Source organism: Silurus meridionalis, chromosome 13 (genome assembly GCF_014805685.1).
Source record: "Silurus meridionalis isolate SWU-2019-XX chromosome 13, ASM1480568v1, whole genome shotgun sequence".
NCBI classification, from domain to species: Eukaryota; Metazoa; Chordata; class Actinopteri; order Siluriformes; family Siluridae; genus Silurus; species Silurus meridionalis.
In genome coordinates, this window is record NC_060896.1 from 8,941,967 (window position 1) to 8,963,285 (window position 21,319).

The window sequence follows — 21,319 nt, forward strand, 5'->3', positions numbered from 1 at the left end:
CTCAATACTTTGTTGAAGCACCTTCGGCACCAATTATAGCCTCAAGTCTTTTTTTGAGTATGATGCTTTTGAATAAGCTCGGCACACCGATTTTTGGGAGGTTTTCCCATTCTTCCTTGCAGAACCTCTCAAGCTCCTTCATATTGGAAAGGGAGCTCTCAGATCTCTCCAGAGATGTTAAATTGGGTTCAAGTCTGGGCTCTGGCTGGGCCACTCAAGGACATTCACGGAGTCGTCCTGTAGCCACTCCTTTGTTTTCTTGGCTGTGTGTTTAGCATCATTGTCATGTTGGAAGATGAACCATCGACCCAGTTTGAGGTCCCGAGAGCTCTGGAGCAGGTTTCATCAAGAATGTCTCTGTTCATTGCTTTATTTTATTTTCCTCAATCCTGATTAGTCTCCCAGTCACTGCTGCTAAAAAACATCTCTACAGCATGATGCTGCCACCACCATACTTCAATGTAGGGATGGTATTAGTCAGGTGATGAGCAGTGCCTGGTTTCATCCAGGCATGTCGCTTGGCATTCAGGCCAAAGAGTTCAATATTTCTATTTCATAGTCTGGGAGTCCTAAAGGTGCCTTTTGCCAAATTCCAGATGGGCTGTCATGTGCCTTTTACTGACGAGTGGCTTTTGTCTGGCAACTCTACCATACAGGCCTGATAGGTGAAGTGTGCAGAGATAGATGTTGTTCTTCAGAGAAATGCTGGAGCTCTTTTACAGTGACCATCGGGTTCTTGGCCACCTGATTTACATCAGGCCCTGACTAAGGCCCTGACTAAGGCCCTTCTCCCCGATTGCTCAATTTGGCCTTTTGGCCACTCTAGAAAGTGTCTTGGTGGTTCCAAACTTCTAAACTACTATTTGCACTTTTGGTAGATGCTAAACTGCATTTTGTTGCTGTGTACCTGTACTATGCAATGACAATAAAGTTAATCAATGTTGTGGTATAATTAGGAAATGCTGCAACAGCAAGAACGAGGTCATACTGAAATCATCCTGCTTTCCCTGCTAGCTTCCCTTCTTTTTTTTTGTATCTTTTTTATATTATAAGTCAAAACTAAGCTCGCTATAAGCAAATATAAGATTTTATAAGCAGTCTTGGATCGCACAACCAATCACACGAATAGACCAAACTTGTATAATTTCTATTGATTCAACGTATAAATCAGCTTTAAAAAAAAAAAAAAAAAAACTCTTTCATTATTTTTGATGGATCCAATGCCATATTAAAGAAAATATAATAATTTTACAATTTAAAGCTGCACACAAGGCAGCACTGATTACTTGTAAATTAATTGTTATTGAGTTGTTTTAGGTTTGGATATAAACTAGACATAAAAGATATAAAAGTTAGTATACTGGAGTTTTATTTATCGTTTATGTATTTATTTTTATTTTTATAATTTTGCTGATATACTCTTTGACTAGCAATCCACAGAGGATTTGGGTAGGCATGTTGATTGCCTGAACGAAAATGTTTACAGCAACATGAACAATTTGATCCACAAGTGTATTAATTAAAAGAGAAAATGGTATAGCTGCAAAAGTATATAATTTAATCTACAGTGTATATATAATAGTATAATTAGCTAATTAAATCAAACCGAAAGTTAACGCTACCATATATTGTTTTACTCCGGCATTAATTCGGGCACCTCTGCATGGCGTGATCACAAATCAGACATGGCTGCTCAGATGGCGGTAAATTCAGGTAACCGGCTTTAAACCTTGTTATATTGTTGAGTTATTCCTTTTGTATTAGGGTGCAAGTGCTTAAAATAAAATTTATTTTTCTTCTTCTGTAGCGGAATGGATTTACTTAATGCTGAAGCCGTTTCATGTGTTTTGTATACCAGATGTGTATTAGCATTAGCATAAGGGAGCTACTTGCTGGCATGTTAGCAGCAGCGGCCAAATCCGAGTTACACGTGTTTCTTTAGTTTAGTTGTTTGCGTTGTGTAAATTGTTTGCGTTGGGGTAAATATTTGAGGTGTTTCTGAGAGAAGTAGGTTCATATCACTCGGGAGTTTGTGCTCTGAAAGCGTTTCGGTGTAAAAGTGTGACAGTAATGGCGATGCTAATCTGTTTGGTAAACTTTAGTTTTGACTTGCTGCTGCTCATGTAATGTGCGTTTTTGGGACACATTCCCAAGTAATAATGTTACAGTTTCTGTACATGTCAGTACTTTAATTCTTTATATTCTCGCATATAATTATTTTGTCCAAATATGAGTTTTTGTTCTCATATTGTATAGTGAAGGGCAACAGTGATGTGAATTTTGCTGTGAGATGCTGCAGATAACTGTCTCCCAGGATGTTCTGGAAACGTTTGTTTTTGTTTCTCGAAACTTCCCGAGAGAAATGTTTAGTAGACATTTTATATACAAAAAAAGTTCTGTTATATAAAAGTTCCCTGAACTAAATAACCCTGTGGGAACCTGGAATATTGTGGAGAATCTTCACATCATGTTCCCATAACACTCCTAATCCAGTATACTTCTGGTAACCCTCAGTGATTTGTTGACCATTGACAATGAAAGAACCCTGTGGTAACCTGGAATGTTTTGGAGAACCTTCCTATAACCATCTCATAATGTTTCCATAACCCACAATTGTTTTGTGAATGTCCCCAGAACTTGACCTTTGTTACTTGGAATGATTCAGAGAACAGCCCTGTAGCATCGCCATAATTAATAACCTTTCGGTACCCTTCAATGATGTGGTGAGGCTTCTAAAAATGAGATAACCCTGTGGTAACCTGGAATGTTATGGAAAATCTTTACATCATTGTCCCATAACACTCCCCTAACCCAATATCCTTCTGGTAACCCTCAGTGATCTGTTGACTGTTCCCAAAAATCAAAGAGCCCTGTGGTAAGCTGGAATGATTTTGGAGAACCTTCTTATACATTGCCATAATATTCCTATCACCCAGTATACGTCTAGTAACCCACAATGATTTGGTTAATGTTCCCAGTAATAAATCTTGGTGGCCTGGAAGGATTCCGAAAACACCCCCCTATCTTTGTCAGAATTAATAACCTTTTGGTACGATGGAATGCATTCCAGAGCATTACCATGACCCAGTATCCTTCTGGTAACCCACAGTGATTTGGTGAACATTCTAAAAAATGAAAGAACCCTGTGGTAACCTGAAATGTTTGAGAACCTTCCCATTATGTTCCCATAACCCAGTATCCTTCTAGTAACCCACAATGATTTGGGGAACATCTCCAGAATTGAACTTTGGTAGCCTTGAATTATTCAGAGAACATCCCTCTAACTTTTTTCAGAATGAATAACTTTTTGGTACAATGGAATGCATTCAAGAACATTCAGATAAAATTCCCATGACCCAGTATCCTGGATTTAGTGAACGTTCCAAAAAACCCAAAAGAACCTTGTGCTCACCTTCAATGTTTTGGCGAACCTTCCCATAACGGTCCCACAAGGTCCATATACAAATCCATATACAAACATTTACTATGCAAACCTTGTTGTAGATCACATTTGTTACATTTGAATCTTAAAACACGATCGACACATTTGCAACCCTGCATGTGTTAAATAAAATCTACCAATCAACAAAAAATTTGTAAACAATAAAAAAAACAAACAAAAAAATAAAATGGAAGCATCCAGTTTTTGCTAAATGTGTTATCTAATGTCTTGGACCAACTAAATTAATGAAGCCCCTTTAAAACGTAATCTGAAAATGATTTGTTTGGGATGATGCTGCATCTGAACACAGGGACGAATAGCCTTAGAGCATCACACAGTTATAGATGTGTGCTTGTCTCTTGATGTTTGTGTTTTCCAAAGGTGATACTGCTGTTTTATTAAATGTACAATATATTTTCAGGAGCCAGTCTGTGGGGGCCTCTGAAAGAGTTATGGGAAATTGTTGAGGGGGCGGTGTGGAGGAAACAGCCTGAAAGCGTTCATCATCTGGACATGCAGTTAAAAAAGAACAAGCCCCTTTTTCTGTCTCTGTTCAAAAACCCGGTGAGTAGTACAGAGCAAATTCTTGACCATTTCAATGATTCGAGTGTTTTCTGGTTGAATTGTGAGTCATGTTTATTTGTATATACAGTACAGGTAAAAAAAAAAAAAATAGAAATAGAATCACAAAGAGGGAGAACAGAGTAGCTTTGACTGTTTATAGCTGATGTAAACGTGTGATAGCAGGATGCCTTGTGGTCATTCTACAACAGTAAACATAACTTCAATTAGTTCATCAGTTTTGGATCTTTAATTAGTATTATTATAAAAATTCCATTTATCTTTCCTCTATTAGAGTGTAAAGTTGGTGTAGACGTAAAGTTTAGAAATGTTAATTGTTTTCATGAAGGGAAAGTTTGTTTCACTTTTGTGTGTGTTTTTCTAAAAAGCCAAAGAGTGCAGAGCAGAGAGAGAAGGTGAGGAAAGCCAGCACAGAGGGGATTTCTATTCAAGGCCAACAAGGTGCACGACTTCTACCTGAGCAACTCCTCACAGAGGCCTTCATCCTGAGTGACCTGTTTGACCTGGGAGAGCTTGCTGCTCTAGAGCTGCTGCTTGCTGGTAAACACAAACTCACAAGCAATTAAAGCTCCAAACAAACATACACAACTGTACGCAGCTTCTACTTAACATTGTTTACAGAAAATCTAAGCAGCAGTGCAGAATAAAAAGGTTTGTTTAATGCATGAGTGACAGTTTGTGTGAACAGAAGTTTGAGCATCACCTCTATTTTTAAAGGAGAGCACCAGCAGCCTCATTTTCCGGGCCTGACGAGGGGTCTGGTAGCTGTTCTGCTCTACTGGGATGGCAAACGCTGCATGGCTAACTCTCTGCGCTCGCTCATCCAGTCACGTCATGGCAAGACTTTCACTCTTGATCTTAGGTACAGTGTGTTTTAACCTGGTGGTGTTCTTTGGTCTTTGTATGGTTTTCGATATTTAAACTGTATATCTCTGGTCTTTCTCATTCTGTTTCATAGTACGGATTTGGTTAATCTCACTACACGCTTCACTGATGAGCTGATGAGCCAGGGTTTGTCCAAGCAAATTCTGAACCTTGTGTCGGAAATCAGTGTGACACGTGAGTTTGAGAAGCTGCAGAAGGAGCGAGGCCTTGGCAACGAGAAACACAGGAAAGAGGTGATAATATTCTTCCTCACAATTTTCTTTTATTTTTTATTTTTTCTCATTTTGATTACTTAATACTTTTTGAATGATTGTGTCCTATTTTGATGAATATGTTGATAGTTTGAGTGTAACCATTGCATCTGTATTCTCTGCAGGTGTCCGATCTCATCAAAGAGTGTCGGCAGTCCCTGGCTGAGTGTCTCTTTGCATGGACATGTCAGTCACCCCTTAGCAAAGATGATACACTCGCTTTAATTGGGTATCTTGAGACAGTTACTACAGAAGCTGATGGCTCGTTGGATAGTGTAAACCTTTCGTTGGTCATGGCATTGCTTTACTGCTTTGATGTCAGTTTTCTGGAGCAAGTCACTGAAGACCGAGATGGTAAATGTGCATTACATGTCTTTTACAAGCAAAACTTTCACTTGGCTACAGACATTGTGTCTGACAGTGTGTGAAATTTGCATGCGATTGGCAAAAAGTGTAAAAGCCCCATATTAAATCTGTGTATTAGACCTGCTCCAGGCCCTACCCCTTGTGACCGATAAACAGTATATCCTTGGGGTAAACACTCGGGTGATGGAGAATGGGGTGTGGAAGCTGCCAGGGTTGCAGGCGCTGGTGAGGCTGGCGTGGGCACTCTCACTCCGAGCACTGTCACAGCTTCCTCAGGGTGCAGGTATGTGAATACAGTTCTCAGAAATTTGCATCACACAAACAACAGTAGATGTTTTATCTGATGTCATAATTGGAGATTTTTTTTGTCAGCTCTATATGCATAACTGATTAGGAAGCATATATATTTGCCCATATACTTGCCTATAAACTGATTTACAGAAATGTGGCTTAATATAATATTACTTTAAGGTACATGTGCACTCATATTTGCACATTCGCATCTGCTATAAAGATACCATATAATGGTAAATTCTCAAGGTTTTTATTGCAGGCAAGTAGACAAAATATGACGTCATAAACATAAAAAAAAAACGCTCCTGTAACTTTAAACTTTAGTTTAAAATAATTTTTTGTGTTTAATATAAATACATTTACGTACTCATTTTCATTTCAAATGTAAAAAAATGAAAGCTTTATCACATTTCAAATTGAGAGCCTGCTACTCTTCTACACTCAGCACTTGTAGAATTCACTGAGGCAGACGAAGCACTGGCTGATGAGGCAATTTTGGGAGGAGTCTTCCTCTTCCTGACCGAGGGCATCCTGGCAAGTGAGGGCTTCTGCCAGGAGGAGTTCTACACTCGCCGACTTCACGCCCTTATCACCGACGTCCTAACCCTAATGCCAATGAAGGTATGCACAAGAAGCTAAGCTTTTTACTTTTAGTGTGTGTGTGAATTTTCCTCTCATAAAACATGTATTGAGAGACGTGTTAAACGCGTGTGTTCAGGTGAAGCAGTTGCGTAACCTTGCTGATGAAGATGCTCGAATGATTCACATGGCAATGCAGATGGGCAGCGAGCCTCCATCTTCTCTGCGGAAAGATCTGGAGCACCTCATGATACTGGTATGATGTTTTATGTCTGTATTATGTGCAGTGATTGTTCAATACTGTGTTGCGTTGCCTAAATGTGTGTTTGTGTATTTGCTAGATTGGTGAGTTTTACAGTAAGGACTCGTTTGGGCTGGAGCTGAGTGTGGAGTTCTGGTGTCCATCAGAATCCTTGCAGCACACATCACTTACAGGATCATTCCTAGGCATGGCCTTACAGAGGCCTCCTCACAAACAGGTGTGTGTGTGTGTGTATCAAGCAGTCTTTGTATGCAGTTGTTGTTAACTGATGGTGAGCGATGTAGCTAACAGTGGTGTGTTGTATAGGTGGTTCTCTCCAAGTTTGTGCGTCAGATGGGGGACCTGCTGCCTCCTACATTGTATATCCCGTACTTGCGTATGCTGAAGGGGCTTGCCAATGGGCCACAGTGTTCTCACTACTGCTTCAGTCTACTGAAGTCCAACGGTGCTCCACACGGTAAACATTACTGCAGATCCATGATGTGCATGAAAACATTGCTGGTACTCAAAATATACAGCTTGTTCTTTGGGCCATATTTCATTTGAAATTGTTAATCTCGCCAAGCTTCAATAACAACCCAAATTGTTTTATTTTCCTGAGCACTATATTTTTCTGTTAAACTTGTCATATAACCAAGTCACTCTGTTCTGAAAATGTGGAAAACCTCAGTTTATTACATTTTCCAAGAATGCTAATTAGTCTCCTTACAGATAACTTCAGATCACTGGAGCATATAAAAAAATTAAATTGTACCTCATCCTTGCTAATTTATTTATAATTGAGAAAATCCAATTTCAATTTCAGTTATTTATCCCTCAGTTGATGTAATTTTAGCTGCTTGCTTAACTAGTGCAGGCTAATGAGAAAAAAGTGTCCTCTTGTTTGGATCTGTGTATGTATAAATAGTGAAAGTGTGCGTTTTTCAGGAGAGAAATTGCAGGGTGGTGTATCAGGATGCCCATTGTCATGGGAGCACTTGTTCCATTCCCTGATGCTGTATCATGAGAACCTGAGGCGGGATATTCCCAGTGCAGACTTCACCCAGTATCGGCATCCACCAATCAGAGGCATCACACAGAGAGAGCTGGAGGGCCTGACTGCTTTCCTTCAACTGCTCACCACTATCATCACCTGGGTAATACACACACACACACACACACACACACACACACACACACACACACACACACAGACAGACTAGTATATAGTAAGTACTTTCCACTGACCTATTTTTACTGTATCTAATTATTGCCATAATTTAAGTTATTAAATATAAGTTTAATATACTAGTGCAGCAATCCTCTGAAGTTATTTTTGCATATATTTGAAATGCATGAAAGTAAAAGCCACATGTCTGTGATCAAACAGTCTAATTAACAGTCTTGTGTGTGTGTGTGTGTCAGTGTGAGAACGCACGTCTAGCTCTGTGTGAGCACCCTCAGTGGACTCCTGTGGTGGTTATGTTGGGTTTAATTCAGTGCAGCGTGCAGCCGTCACTGAAAGCAGAGCTCCTGAACGCCCTCGCTGCATTCAGCAAGTCCCCTGAGATTGCTGCCTCCCTCTGGCAGTCGCTGGAGTACGCACAGGTGAGTGTGCCTGTGAGCATGTACACGCCGTATGTTCTGGGCCACTTTGCTAGTAATATACAAAGAACCGTGGTTGATGAATTTGTCTAGTATGGCCATGAACCTGGTGACTAATAATACATCAAAATGTCTTATTTTTGTCAGATACTGCAGACAGTAAAAGCCCCTGGACAAAAACAAGCTGCAGGCATAGAGGTGAGCCGGCACTGAGATTATATTGTGTGCACTATCTAAGCAGACTACTTCCTTTCTCTGTTTACTTCGGTGTTAATATTGAATTAGTAGCTGTTTGTCATATTCCATACCTGAATGATGTCATCACGTGGCCGACAGTTGCTCGATGTGCGGTGTATATTTGTGTGCAATCAATTATAGCAGCAAGGTTGAATCGTTCAAAAGTGTGGGCTCACTTTCTAGAACGAAGCGATACCAGTGTCAGATGCAATATATGCGGTAGTTTAATAGGGAACAAAGGAGGAAACACTACTTGTATTATAGTAAAATAAAGAAACATTTACAAACAAAATGTGCCATATTGCTTGTGGAAGATGGCACATTTTGTTTGTAAATGTTTCATTATTTCAGCCTCAAGTGAATGCAACATTAATTATAAAATAAATCTTTAGTTAGTACTAGTAGTCATTGGGGACACCACAGATATGCTGTGCTATGATATGCTGAGGAAATCTCTCTCTCTCTCTTTTTCTTTGAGGGAGGCTTTTCATTTAAAAAATTTCTGTAACTGCAGTATAAGAAAAAAAACTTGAAATTTTCTACATATTTTTCACATCATGTATATTTGCACCAAATTATACCGGTATAGTTAAAATGTAAATAATACCGATCCCTTGTTCTAATACCAAGAATATCAGTTATAATAAAATGGCACAAATTATATTGCCATGGGTTTAATGTAACAACATTAACTTTGTCATTTAAATATATATTTTTATTTTGACATCTACATAATAATGAACTTATCCTGAATTAGAGATTTGAATGACATTAGTTGTGTGTCCTTGTTTGCAGGTGGAGCTGAACGAGATCGAGTCGAGTTGTGAGGAGTACCCTCTGACACGTGCTTTCTGTCACTTGATCAGCACTCTGGTGGAGAGCGCGCTTCCTGTTAACCTCGGGGCGGGGCTGCGTGCCCCAGGATTCCAGCCCTACCTCACTTTCCTGAGAGACTCAGTTTTTCTTCCCTTTCCAACACGAGCTTACCGCCGTCCAGCTGAGAAGGTACCGTGCGCTGGGCATGACCTTCACACCACACCATCTTGTTTTACTTTACCTTTTATAAGTGCAATTCTTTTTCCCATGTGTCTCCAGTGGGAGGTGGCAGAGGCAGTTTTGGAGGTGTTTCACAAACTTCTGCAGGACTACGAGCCTCAGCCTTCTGACTTCCTGCAGGAGACATTAGAGCTGCAGGGTGAGCAGGTTCCGGCCCATAAGCCCCCAGGACACGATCTCATGTTTCATCTGCTGAATGACTCTCCCACCCTATCCCTTTGTCTGAGCCTCCTGGAAGAGGGAGTTCGTCAGCTTGACACCTATACTCCCTTTCCTGGTCAGTTTATAACCGATGATAAGAGAACAACCTCTAGTCATTTATTGATAAATAGTTAGTAATTGATAAAAAGTTTTTATAAATGTTGAGCCGAATGTATGGGAAAATGTGTTGTTCATGATGATGTTGGTGATGGTGTAGGTAAGAAGCAGTTGGAGTCAGCAGTGATGCACTGCTTGAGTTTGTTGGATCTGGCCCTGCAGAAGGAGGTGCTGTTCATGGACCTGCTTAGAGAAAGCCAGGCCTCAATGCTGGCCTCTCCACTAGAGCAATTATTGCAGGGTGTCAGTGCACAAAGCAGACGTGCCGACCACATCATTAACATCGCCAGGTGTGTATTTTTTCCCTCTTACACGCGCGTACATAATGTCAAGTAACACTGTTATTAGAGGTCAACAGAAATGGGTTTTTCTCTGGCCAAAGCCTATATTTAGAAATCAGGGTAGCTGATGAGTTTGTGATTCCGGCTCTGGTCTTAGCAACTTAGCAGATATAATTGAAAAAGGCTACGTGATCGCGGATGGTGTAAACGCCATTTGCCACATATATTCACTGTTGAATCTTTTCCGCTGGTATTGGGGCGTTATGTTCTCCCACGCTTCCGTAGAACGTTCGTTTGGTTTGGTGTGTCAGATGCACCTGCCTAATACTAGACCTAATTTGCAGCACAATCAGCAGATGCCAATTAATTAAAATATTTCAATAAGCAGGTCAGAACATACAGGGCCACATATATATACAAATATATACAGATTATGGTGCAAGCATTTCATCTTGAAATTCAAAATTTCAACTAGTATCTAATTCTATGAATATTTACGATATAAATTGCTTACATAATTTGAATCTGGTTCTTACTTCATCTACAGGTATCTGTACCACAGCAGTTCCAACCCTGATGCTGCATTTCTGAGTGCTAAAATTCTGAGACATATTGCACGCTACCCCAACATCCAGTCCAGACTAGTCGGAGATTTTACTCACGACCAGGTAAGAGACCTGCTTTTTTACTCATGGCTCTGTATTTGTATATATTTCTATTGAATAGCAACATGTGGTTCAGTAGATTAGAAAGTGGAGTCACTGATGGGAAATACATATCAGTGTTGTGCTGCAAAATGTTTTTTTTTCTTTTTATATGTTTTATTTATTTGTTTATTTTTTTGGTGTGCTGTAAAAAGGCAATAAGTGAGAAGCTGATGGCTGGATTTGTGGAGTGCCTGGACAATGATGAGGCTCAGGAAGGACTGGAAAAGACAGATGGTGAGTCAAACTTTAGATTTTTTGAGATTTTCTGTATGTAATGTGTGGGGAGCTCACTGACTCTTTCTTTGCACTGCTTTTTTCTGCCACAGTCCTGCTTTTGTGTTTTCAGTGTTTAATATATACACTTTACTTTTTACTTTTTCAGTCCCGCATTTGCATAACACTTTCCAGTGTTATGCAGTGTTATGTTATTCCAATCATATACACACACTCCGCTCGGCATCGCAGTGTCTGTCTTGGCTCTATTCTCTCTCCTTTTTATTACTTTTCCTCACTCAATGCAATAGAGATCATTTATCAGTTAAATCACATACAGGTGTGTGTGGTCCTTACCATTCACTTTCTCCAGCTCAGCCCTCGGTTTAAACTGAGCCACACGCCCACTGCCACATTTACCACGTTAGTAATTATGAATCACTGCTCTTGACTGTGTTTATCCAAGTCTGAGGGAATCCTGCTCTGCTTGATCTGTTTGTGTAAAACAGAGTCGGACCCTGAGAAGCGTGTTGCCAGAATCCGCCATGAGACACAGATCCACATCCTTAACTTACTCATCACTTCTCTGGAGCTGAACAGTCCAAACTTGGGCCTCTATTTGTTAGGCTACGAGGTCAAGAAACCTGTCTTGTCAACTAATTTACAGGACCCAGGTCAGTTTATTTATTTTACAAGACCATTGTTTGTTTTAGATGTTGTCTTGCATGTGTTAATATTTATGATGAATAGAAGGTCTGACTTTTTTTTAATGGTTAACTTAAGGGGTTCTTGGTTGTCCGCGGAGTTGTCTGCATGCAATACTAAGTTTGTTGCAGCGAGGCAGTGAGCGACGTTCTGGACCTGTACTTACTCAGCAAGCTCCACACTTAGCTGAACTCTGTTATCAGGTGCCAACTTTTATAATAATTACTTTTTTGTTTGTTTTGTTATAACCATTTTTGTACTCATTGTTTTACAACAACATATATATCATTAATAAAGGTTGTGTGCATTAAAAACAGTTTTGTTAATTGTCTATTTTGCTTATTCTACCAAATTAAACATATTCTCCGTGACCCTAGGTCATCTACCAGCTGTGTGCATGCTCCGACACCTCTGGGCCAACTATGCGCTACCTGAGGACCAGTCAAGACTTCCTGTTCTCTCACCTGAAGCACGTACCCTTTGCCATAGCCGGTTGGTTCCTCCATTCACTAGTAACTGTCATTTCTTTCTTCATCAAGTGGTTCCTTTGTTCAACCTTTCTCCTAATACTGCAGGGAATGAGATTGCTGGACTTAACCAGATGTCCTGGCTTATGAAGACTTCAGCTATAGAGCTCCGAGTGACCTCACTGAACCGCCAGCGCTCCCACACTCAAAGGCTGCTGAATCTTCTTTTAGATGACCAGCCACACATGCAGCATTCAGGTATTAAACAAGATGGATCGCTCCAAAACAGCTTTCATACAGCTGAACCCGATTCAGTTTTGAATACAGTAGCATTGATGCTTTTTCAACACTACTAAGTGCCAGAGGATTATGGATACTTGAAGGGAAAAACCTGTGAGCTTATTACAATTGGATAAGTGAGACCGATGGGCTGAAGCAGAAAGGATTTTGGTACGCTATATTATTTCTAACCATGTTAATAAAGTCCAGCAGCAGAAAGATTTATGCCCATGGCAAATGCATATTCATTATGCACTGATCAGGCATAACATAATGACCAGTGAAGTGAATAACATTAATGGGTGGGATTTACTAGGCAGCAAGTGAATATTTTGTCCTCAAAGTTAATGTTAGAAGCAGGAAAAATAGGCAAGCATAATGATTTGAGTGACTCTCTAAACACTTTGGAAATGCAAAAGTGGAGAAATCCATTTTACTGTATTGTAATCTACAAATGAATAGTATTTAACAAATTAGTTTTTTTTCCAAACTAACCTGTCAACTCTTGGTTATAGATGTTGCTTTAAAGTTTCCTGATGTTTTGTTCTTTTGCTAATTTACAGATGGAGAGATTGGTATGGAGGATGAGAGCAGATCTGTTAGTGGCTTCCTGCATTTTGACACCGTCTCTAAAGGTGGGTTAAATCCTCAGCCTACAAAAACAGGCTTTTCTCAATTTAAGTGTCAAAGTGAAAAATAAACTTTTTTTTTTTGTATTTTAGTGCGTCGGAAGCTGCTGAGTGTTTTGGACGCTATAAACTTTAGTCAGGAGGTGCCTGAGCAGCTGCAGCTGGACTTTTTTGAGCGCGCTCAGATAGAGCAGGTCATCTCCAACTGTGAACATGTCAACGAGCAAGGACACACCGTCTGCAACGTTAAGGTTTGCGTTACTACAATGCAGTGTTCAGTCCGGGTGCTGTACCCATGTCCTTACACTAGAAACTGCTTGAACATGTATAATTTCTTTTGCTTTACTTTGTGTCAGTTGCTGCACAGGGTCTTGATTGCAGAAATCAACGCTCTGCAGGGGATGGCTGCTATCGGACAACGGCCTCTACTGATAGAGGTCAGTGTTTTCCTATGTGATTTGTGCTGTAAATTTCTCCACCAATAAAACCCAGTCTTTAGATATAATTCAATAAGAAATGTTATAGTGCTTTTAACAATAGGCATTTACCCAAAGCATAATTGCAGAGATGAAGAAATTAAATTTGAATTTATTTCTTTTTGCCCACAAGTTTATTCCCTTTAAGTTGATCTTTAATGACCAAGCCATTGGTGACAGTTGCAAAGAAAAAAAACTCCCTGAGAATGTATGAGAGAGAAAACCTGAAAGGAACCAGACTGAAAGGGAACCCAACCTTATCTGGGTACCAGCCAATGTCCATTAATTACAGTTTTATCATTATTGAGGTGTGCTGTTCAGTGATGCAGAACTTGTTCATGCAAATTGCAATCCTAAGCCATTGTGGTACACTTTATATTATTCACAGTCCATTTATCATTATTGTTCTTGAGTTGCTCAGTATCCTCATGGATCTCTAAGCTGTTCATATGGAACCATCCTGAGCTGCACAAAGTGGTCTTCAATTAAAGAGAACTTTATCTAGAGGTAGGGTGTTGGGATGAATAAGGTAGATCTGAAAAGAAGTACGGGACAGGATTACTAGTCACTTGTACCTCAGGAGCATGTTTAACTAGACAGGGAGAGAGGAAACGAGAGAGAGAAAGAAGGAAGGAATAAAAGATTTGCCCTATACAGGTTGGCTTTTGTATGTTATGTATCATCGAGACTTTTCCATACTGAAGTGTTTTTGTTGTTGACACTGACTACTGAATGCTTTTGGAGTGGGGTGCACTAATTAAGGAATGTTTATTATGTGCCATTTTAAATACAATGCTTTCTTATTCTGTAACAGGAGGTAAACTCCATCCTGCAACAGGTGGTGGAGAGGAACCGTGTGAGACGCAGCCTGAGTGCCAAACGCCATGCTCTGCAGAGCTGGAGGAGTCTTGTAGAGACCATTCTCACTGCATGCCCTGCTGAACTAATCCCAGCTGATCAAAGACAACTTATCATCAGGGACCTGCTCCTCGACTTGCACGACAAAGTACTGTAAAGTGCCTTTCAAGCGCTTATGTTGGCATATTTTAACGTGTGATGGGTTTGCATATTTATTGAACATATGGACTGCATCTGCCTTTCAGGTTTTATCTGAGGATGCTGCAGTTGAATTGATGCCCATCGTTGCTGGGGCAGTGTTCACCTTGACGGCTCACCTCAGCCAATCAGTGCTGTCTGAGCAGCAGCAAGGGGCTGGGCTGGTGGGTGGTTCTTCATCAGGGTTTGCCTCTATTGCTAACTCAGCCCTTCACCTTATTCTGAGGAAACTGCTGGATTTTATCCTGTGCACAGGTATTTAGACATCTTTGAAAGCAGGCGATTAAGGCTACTGTGCTATTGAGTTCTAAGTTGCTAAACCATAACATATGGACAGATGGGCTGACGTTAAAATAAGGAGTTTATATATGCTGATCTAGGTGGAGGATTCCAGCGTCTACGGGCTCATCTGTATGGCTCGCTACTCTATTACCTGCAAATTGCTCAGAAACCTGAGGAGCCAGACACATTGCAAACAGGTAGATCACATGACCATGACTTTAGTGACCTCTTGTTGCTCTGACACAAATTTGGAATAGAAAGCCTTTTATTTTTTAATGTATAATACATCATTTCCTGTCATTTGCAGGAGTGTCTATGTGGGAGCGTCTAACTGCGCCAGAAGACGGTTTCTCCAAGTTGCAGAGAGAGAACCTAGCAATCATAGAGAGCTATGGCACTGCTCTAATGGAGGTGGTGTGCAGAGACGCCTGTGATGGACATGAAATAGGCAGAGTATGGACAAAACCTTTGCACTCCTGTCTTTAGTCCTAATGCTAAAAGAATTAAGAATGGATGTTTTCATTTTTGAAAGACCAGAATGTTCCCGAAACTAATAGATTGTAGGCTTTGACGATCACCAATTAAAAAAGCACAAGAGGCCAAGCTGTTATAGGTGAACAATAAATGACAGGACAGTGTAATGTTATTGTGTAACATTACAGCTTATATCAGATCTTTTACAAATCTGTGGCACTGGATATTTCTTCCAAAATGTAGAAACTGCTTTGAAGAAAACTACCATATCAGCAAATATGAACTTGTATATGTAAGAAAATGAACTCTTACCAGTCAGAAAAGAGATTTCACCAGTCAGTGGTATACTAGTGATATATGGATAATAGTTTGTGACCAGCCATTGAATGTTTTAAAAGAGAAATGGGATTTCATTGTCAATTAGATACTAAATTCCCAGTTCTCCATTTTTGTATTAATTGTATTTTATTAATTATGCATGCTTTTTATCCATCTCAGATGTTGGCTCTGGCTGTGCTGGACAGGGTGCTGTCTATAGACAGACAGAGCCAGTGGCTAGTCTACCTCTGTAACAGTGGCTACCTGCGCGTCTTAGTGGAGAGCCTGAGGCAGGACGATGATGCACTGCAAACCCTGCTGATACCTCAACCACCTCTTCTCAAACCTCTATACATTTACGAGTCCAAGATGGTAAGACAACACCACTACTGCATTTCCTGTCATGTGGTGGGTGTAAATAGAAAATTTGGGTTTCTGATGCTTTTTCATTTGTGTATAAATACAGGCGCTGTTGACCCGTGTGGCTAAGACAGCACAGGGAGCTATGGAGCTGTTGTGCTGTGGCTTGGTGGCGCAGCTGGTTGAGTGCCAAGTTTTTCACATGCTGCCTGAGAACGACTCATTCAGGTGAGATGAGGGGCCAAAAACGGGAGATCCCCTGTACGTGTTCTGCCGCCGCTTAAATGCACAAAACTGTGCTTTATACAGAAAAGTTTAATGGAAAGGTGTCAGCCCCTGGAGATATATTTACAAAGTCTCCCTTTCTCTTTGTAGAGTATATGGACATAGAGACCCATCAGGGTTCATCCCCAGTCCTCTGGAGCGATACAGACAGATCTTGCTTCCAGCTCTCAGACTTCTGCAGGTCATCCTCACCTCTACCACAACACACCACCAGCAGGGGGCAGCACAGGTACAGTTTTCACTCACACAGCTATAGATCTGGTTAGCCCTCCCTGGTGTAATATATAAATATATATATTTTTTTGTGTGTGTGTCCAGGTGCTTCAGTGGCTGATCGTATACTCGGACACCATTCAATCGATACTGCATAATCAAGATGTAAGCATGGGTTCGTTACAGGAGCTCTCTCTGCTCATGGGCATTATCAGTAAAACTGCCCTTCCAGGTACTGACCACACCCAGACATGCATTGCTAAAGCAGATGTTAACAGCCACATTTGCCAGTGTGAAATAACCTGATGTATTGATGTTAGGGGCCCTGGATTTGGGGCAGGATGTCAACAGTACCGCCATGTTGGAGTTTCAGGGCCACATCGGACGATTCCAGGTACACATTAAAGAAGCACTTGTTATGTGTAACATCTGTGTTTGAGTGGATCAGCTAGAGCGTGGTTACTAGTCTCAGAATTTGAGTGAATTTTGAGAGAAAGAACCAAAGCGAATGAAGTTAAATGCATGCTTTTATCAGTTACTTACTCACTCATGATCATGCAGTTACTTACAGTACAAAAATGCTGCAGCAGCAAGATAATCACTGAACAATTAAAAGGCTGTGAAGCCAAAACCTTCTCATTTAATGAACATGGTTAGATTTCCGAATTGACCCAAACAGATTCAAGGTCACAGAGTCAAATGTCTGGAGTAATTTTGCTGAAGTAGGTATTAACCTTTCTCCCTGTTTGTAGTATATTTTTAGGGTAAATAAATTAGTAACAGGAAGGATTAGACTTGGTGGTGATGGGTCGATCTACTAGAAAAATATCAAGTCAAGTAGGCTTTTTTCACAGTAAAATGAAACACCAAAATACCACATGTGCTGTTAATTTCAATTTAAGTAGGTGTCTGAGAAATATGCAAAGCAGTGGTTCTAGAGATAAACTCAGCATAAGCAAAATGTTGTTTTTTTTTTACTTACTCATCCAATTGAATAACAGCTTTATGCTTTATTTGTGTGGAACCAGATGCAACCCCAGTTGGGACACTGTGTAAAATGTAAATAAAAACAGAATGCAATGATTTGCAAATCTAATAAACCCATATTTTAATCACAAAAGACAACAAATGTTTAAATATGAGGAAATGTACTATTAAGAAGGAGGGAGCATTTTAAATTTGTTGGCTGCAACTAGTCTCAAAATTTGGGACGTCATAACAAAAGTCTGAAAAAAGTGTTGGCAGTTGGAGAAACATTTCGTAACTAATTAGGTTATTTATGAACAGGTCAGTAAGATGATTGGGTATGGTGTATCTTAGAGATGCAAAGTCTCTCAAATAAACGTGGGCAGAGCTTCACCAAAATGTAAAAAATGTGCTAACAAATTGTGAAACCATTTCCAAACAATGTTCCTTGACATAAAATTGCAAAACAAACTGACACCTCATTATTTACAGTACATATCATCAAAAGTTCCAACAAATCTTGAGAAATCTATGGGGACAAGGGCAAAAATCAATATTGGATGCCCATGATCTTCAGGCCCTCAGGTGGCACTACATTAAAAACAGTCATGATTCTGTAATGGAAATAACTGCATGGGTTTATTAACATCTCCAGAAATCATTGCAGCCATCAAAATTACTTTTTTTTTTTTTTTTTTTTAAATAGGATATATTCTCATTTTAAACATGTAATATGTATTCTATGTTCTATTGTGAATAAAATAAGGGTTTATGTGATTTGCAAATCTTTGCATTGTAAAATGTCAATTTTACCCAGTGTCCCCAAATTTTTTTTGTTTAGATTTTGGGTTGTAGATAGAAATTTGACATGTATCTCTGTATCTCTGTCAGCGCCAGTGTTTGTCTCTACTTGTGCGTCTGGCTGGCACTGATCGTGCTCGCTACCTGAAGCAGATGGAAGAGAGCGTTGCTCCTGGAGACTCAGCAGACAAAAGAGAGGAGATGGAGCTTGCCATGCAGCAGGTATGAGAACATAGTAAAGCAGCTACCTATTAAAGCGTCTAACTTCCCAGATACATTCCTTATCTGTCTCAATGTGTCTCAGATCTGTGCTAACATAATGGAGTACTGTCAGGCGCTGCTCCTACAAAGCTCAGCCGAGGCTCAGTTTACTGTCTGCCTCTTCAGCCCCTCAGCCAGCGAACCAACAGGTCAGTTATCTTCTCATGTGCATACTGCCCACGTCTAGAGTTGTGATCTTCCCCTAAACCTGTCCTGTGCATTGTTATTTGTTCCTCTTTGTGACTCAGACATCGCAGTGCCTTCTGTGTCCCGGGTCCCAAGTCTGGGTCTCGTACTGCTCCTGCTAAAGAACAGCACCACAGACTTCTTCAGATACCACGACAGCCACAGACAGAGCCTGAGCAAGCTAGAGAGGCTCGAGCAACTTGCTCCAGAAGAGCTCAAAGAGGTAGACTAGATGCAAACATGTTGTATCAGGTGTTGAATTCTGTCTACAGATTTTGAATTCCTAATAATGGCATTTTGTCTCTTTGTGCAGTTGTGCCAGGGCCTGGTGTTAGGATCAGGTGGAGTGGAGAAGATCCCGTCAGTGCAGAGAAGCGTGCTGGCCAAACGGCGTCTTGTTCAGCTCGTCAATAACCGTGCCAAGCTGCTGGCCCTCTGCTCATGTATCCTTTCACACCAGCCTTCTAATATAAAGTGTTGCTTAAGTTTGAATTGTATCACTACGGACGTCCTAAGAGACCATGCATTATAATTTTTTTCTTTCTTGCTTTCTCATGATCACAATTTAATTTTCTCTTGATTTTGACAAAATTTGTTTCCTCGTGATCAGTACTTAAATTTTTTGTATATTCAGAATAAGAGAATGTTCAAGAGGCAACATCATGGATCATAGTCCACACGTCCACTGCCAAAAATGTTTATTATCCATGATGCTGCCTCTAGAACATGCTCTTATGCCAAATACATACAGTCACGAAAAAAGTTGAGAAAATGTAACATTTGTTATGTCGAGAGCTTCCGTATTCCTGTTTTTCTTGACCTTGTTTTTAAAGACATCATTGAGACTTGCCTATTTGTGATCTGGCGCCACCTGGAGTACTACCTTCTCTACTGCACACCGAGCGACCCCAAAGACTCCCTTCTGCCAGGATACAGAGGTGAAGCCTGACGTCTTGCATACACTACACGCATTTTAATACATTAAGATTTCATGACTAGATTTTGCATCACACACTGTTTTACTGATTTGTGTAGATTTGCATAGTTTAGGTGCTTGTACTTCTGCCATGATATCTTTGAAAACGGCATTTTCGTCTAAAAACGCTCCACGTTCACACTGTTGTTTCCAATCGTTTCCCAAATTGTTTGCTCATCCACACGGAAACGTCTAAAAATACTTGCATCCCTGTAGTGCGCCTGAGCTCAATGTAAGACGCTTCGAACTGTGTCATTTCCACCTGCCGTTTATTTACTTTCTGGCCCCTTTAAACGTTGTGGCAACGTCTAACTGTGTCACCGTTTTTGAGAGCCGCCTTTTCCACAGTTCACACTTCGACACAAAAACATCGTTTATAAAAGGCTATGTTTTCATTGACTGAAAACGCGGCCTCAGTGTAGACGGAAGGCCAAAACGGAGAGGAAAAATATGCGTTTTTATGCAAAAACGGATTAGTGTGTGGACATTGCTACACAATTCCCCAGTGCTTATTTATTGTAAAGAATGTTGGAAAGGTCACTAATTATACTTCTCGCTCTTTTTCTGGGTGCAGATGGTGCTGTCACAGGTCTGGGCCTGTCTAGGGTCAGCCGGCAGGATCTGGAGCAGGTACAAGCCCCCTCACTATTTATGCTGTGCAGGTTGTAAAGGTTAATTTAGCTTGTACTAATAGTTGTGCGATCATGTGTGCAGTTACAGAGCGACGTGGCGAGCAGCTTTACTGAGCACTTACAGAGGAAGCTGCTGGAGGTTGAAGGGCTCTACAGCAAAAGCCGCTCCCGCCACACCTTCATCCAGGCTCTGACACGCAGAATCCGCGGCCTGGTGCGCCACGCCAAGAGCTAAACACAGCCTATGTGAACAGTGTTGCTTGTACTACTGCAAGTACTAAACACACCAGATCTCGGAGAAAGAGTGAAACAAACATGACACTTCTGTAATTTAAATTTGACGTATGCCATGTTTCTGCTTTGTTTATGAAATGCTGTCATGGAATTTTTCCTTGGTTTTTTTTTATGTCTTTGGCTATTACTGTTTTCTAAAGTGAATAAAACGACTAAATAACTAAGCCTTTGTTTTGTGTGATTGTGCAGCACAAGTTTTATCGACCTGATTGCTGATACAGTCTCTTCCATAAGAATTGGAACGGCAAGGCCTGTTGTTTAACATTCTTTTAACACATTCCATTTTGGACATATTTACATTTTTTTATATATATATATATATATATATATATACACACACACAGGTTAATCTCAATTAATTAGAATATAATTAAAATGTTGATTTCTTTTAGTAATTCAATACAAAATGTGAAACTTGTATAGTCTATAGATTCAGCACACACAGACTGATATATATTGTGTTTATTTTTATTATTATTTTTTTTTAATTATGGCTTACAGCTCATTTCCGAACCAAAATTCAGTATTTCAGAAAATTAGAATATTGTGAAAAAGTTCAATATTGGAGAGTGGTGGTGTCACACTCATCAGTTAATTCAATT

General features: G+C 40.2%; 1 protein-coding gene across 1 annotated transcript; it reads left to right on the forward strand.

Annotated features, from left to right (window-relative positions):
* Positions 1-1,606: 1,606 nt before the first annotated feature.
* Positions 1,607-20,881, forward strand: nup205 (nucleoporin 205). The gene is made up of 42 exons (XM_046864724.1): positions 1,607-1,713; positions 3,864-4,006; positions 4,393-4,564; positions 4,742-4,886; positions 4,983-5,142; positions 5,286-5,514; positions 5,645-5,809; positions 6,266-6,441; positions 6,539-6,655; positions 6,741-6,878; positions 6,968-7,118; positions 7,589-7,797; positions 8,066-8,248; positions 8,393-8,443; positions 9,278-9,487; positions 9,578-9,815; positions 9,957-10,146; positions 10,685-10,805; positions 10,997-11,078; positions 11,567-11,731; positions 11,841-11,965; positions 12,140-12,254; positions 12,338-12,487; positions 13,072-13,143; positions 13,231-13,388; positions 13,494-13,574; positions 14,428-14,619; positions 14,717-14,924; positions 15,050-15,148; positions 15,259-15,404; positions 15,924-16,115; positions 16,210-16,331; positions 16,479-16,617; positions 16,707-16,833; positions 16,922-16,995; positions 18,459-18,590; positions 18,673-18,778; positions 18,878-19,038; positions 19,129-19,258; positions 19,649-19,753; positions 20,366-20,421; positions 20,506-20,881. The coding sequence occupies exons 1-42, from the start codon at positions 1,686-1,688 to the stop codon at positions 20,656-20,658; spliced, it is 5,916 nt and encodes a 1,971-aa protein (XP_046720680.1). The 5' UTR covers positions 1,607-1,685; the 3' UTR covers positions 20,659-20,881.
* Positions 20,882-21,319: the final 438 nt, after the last annotated feature.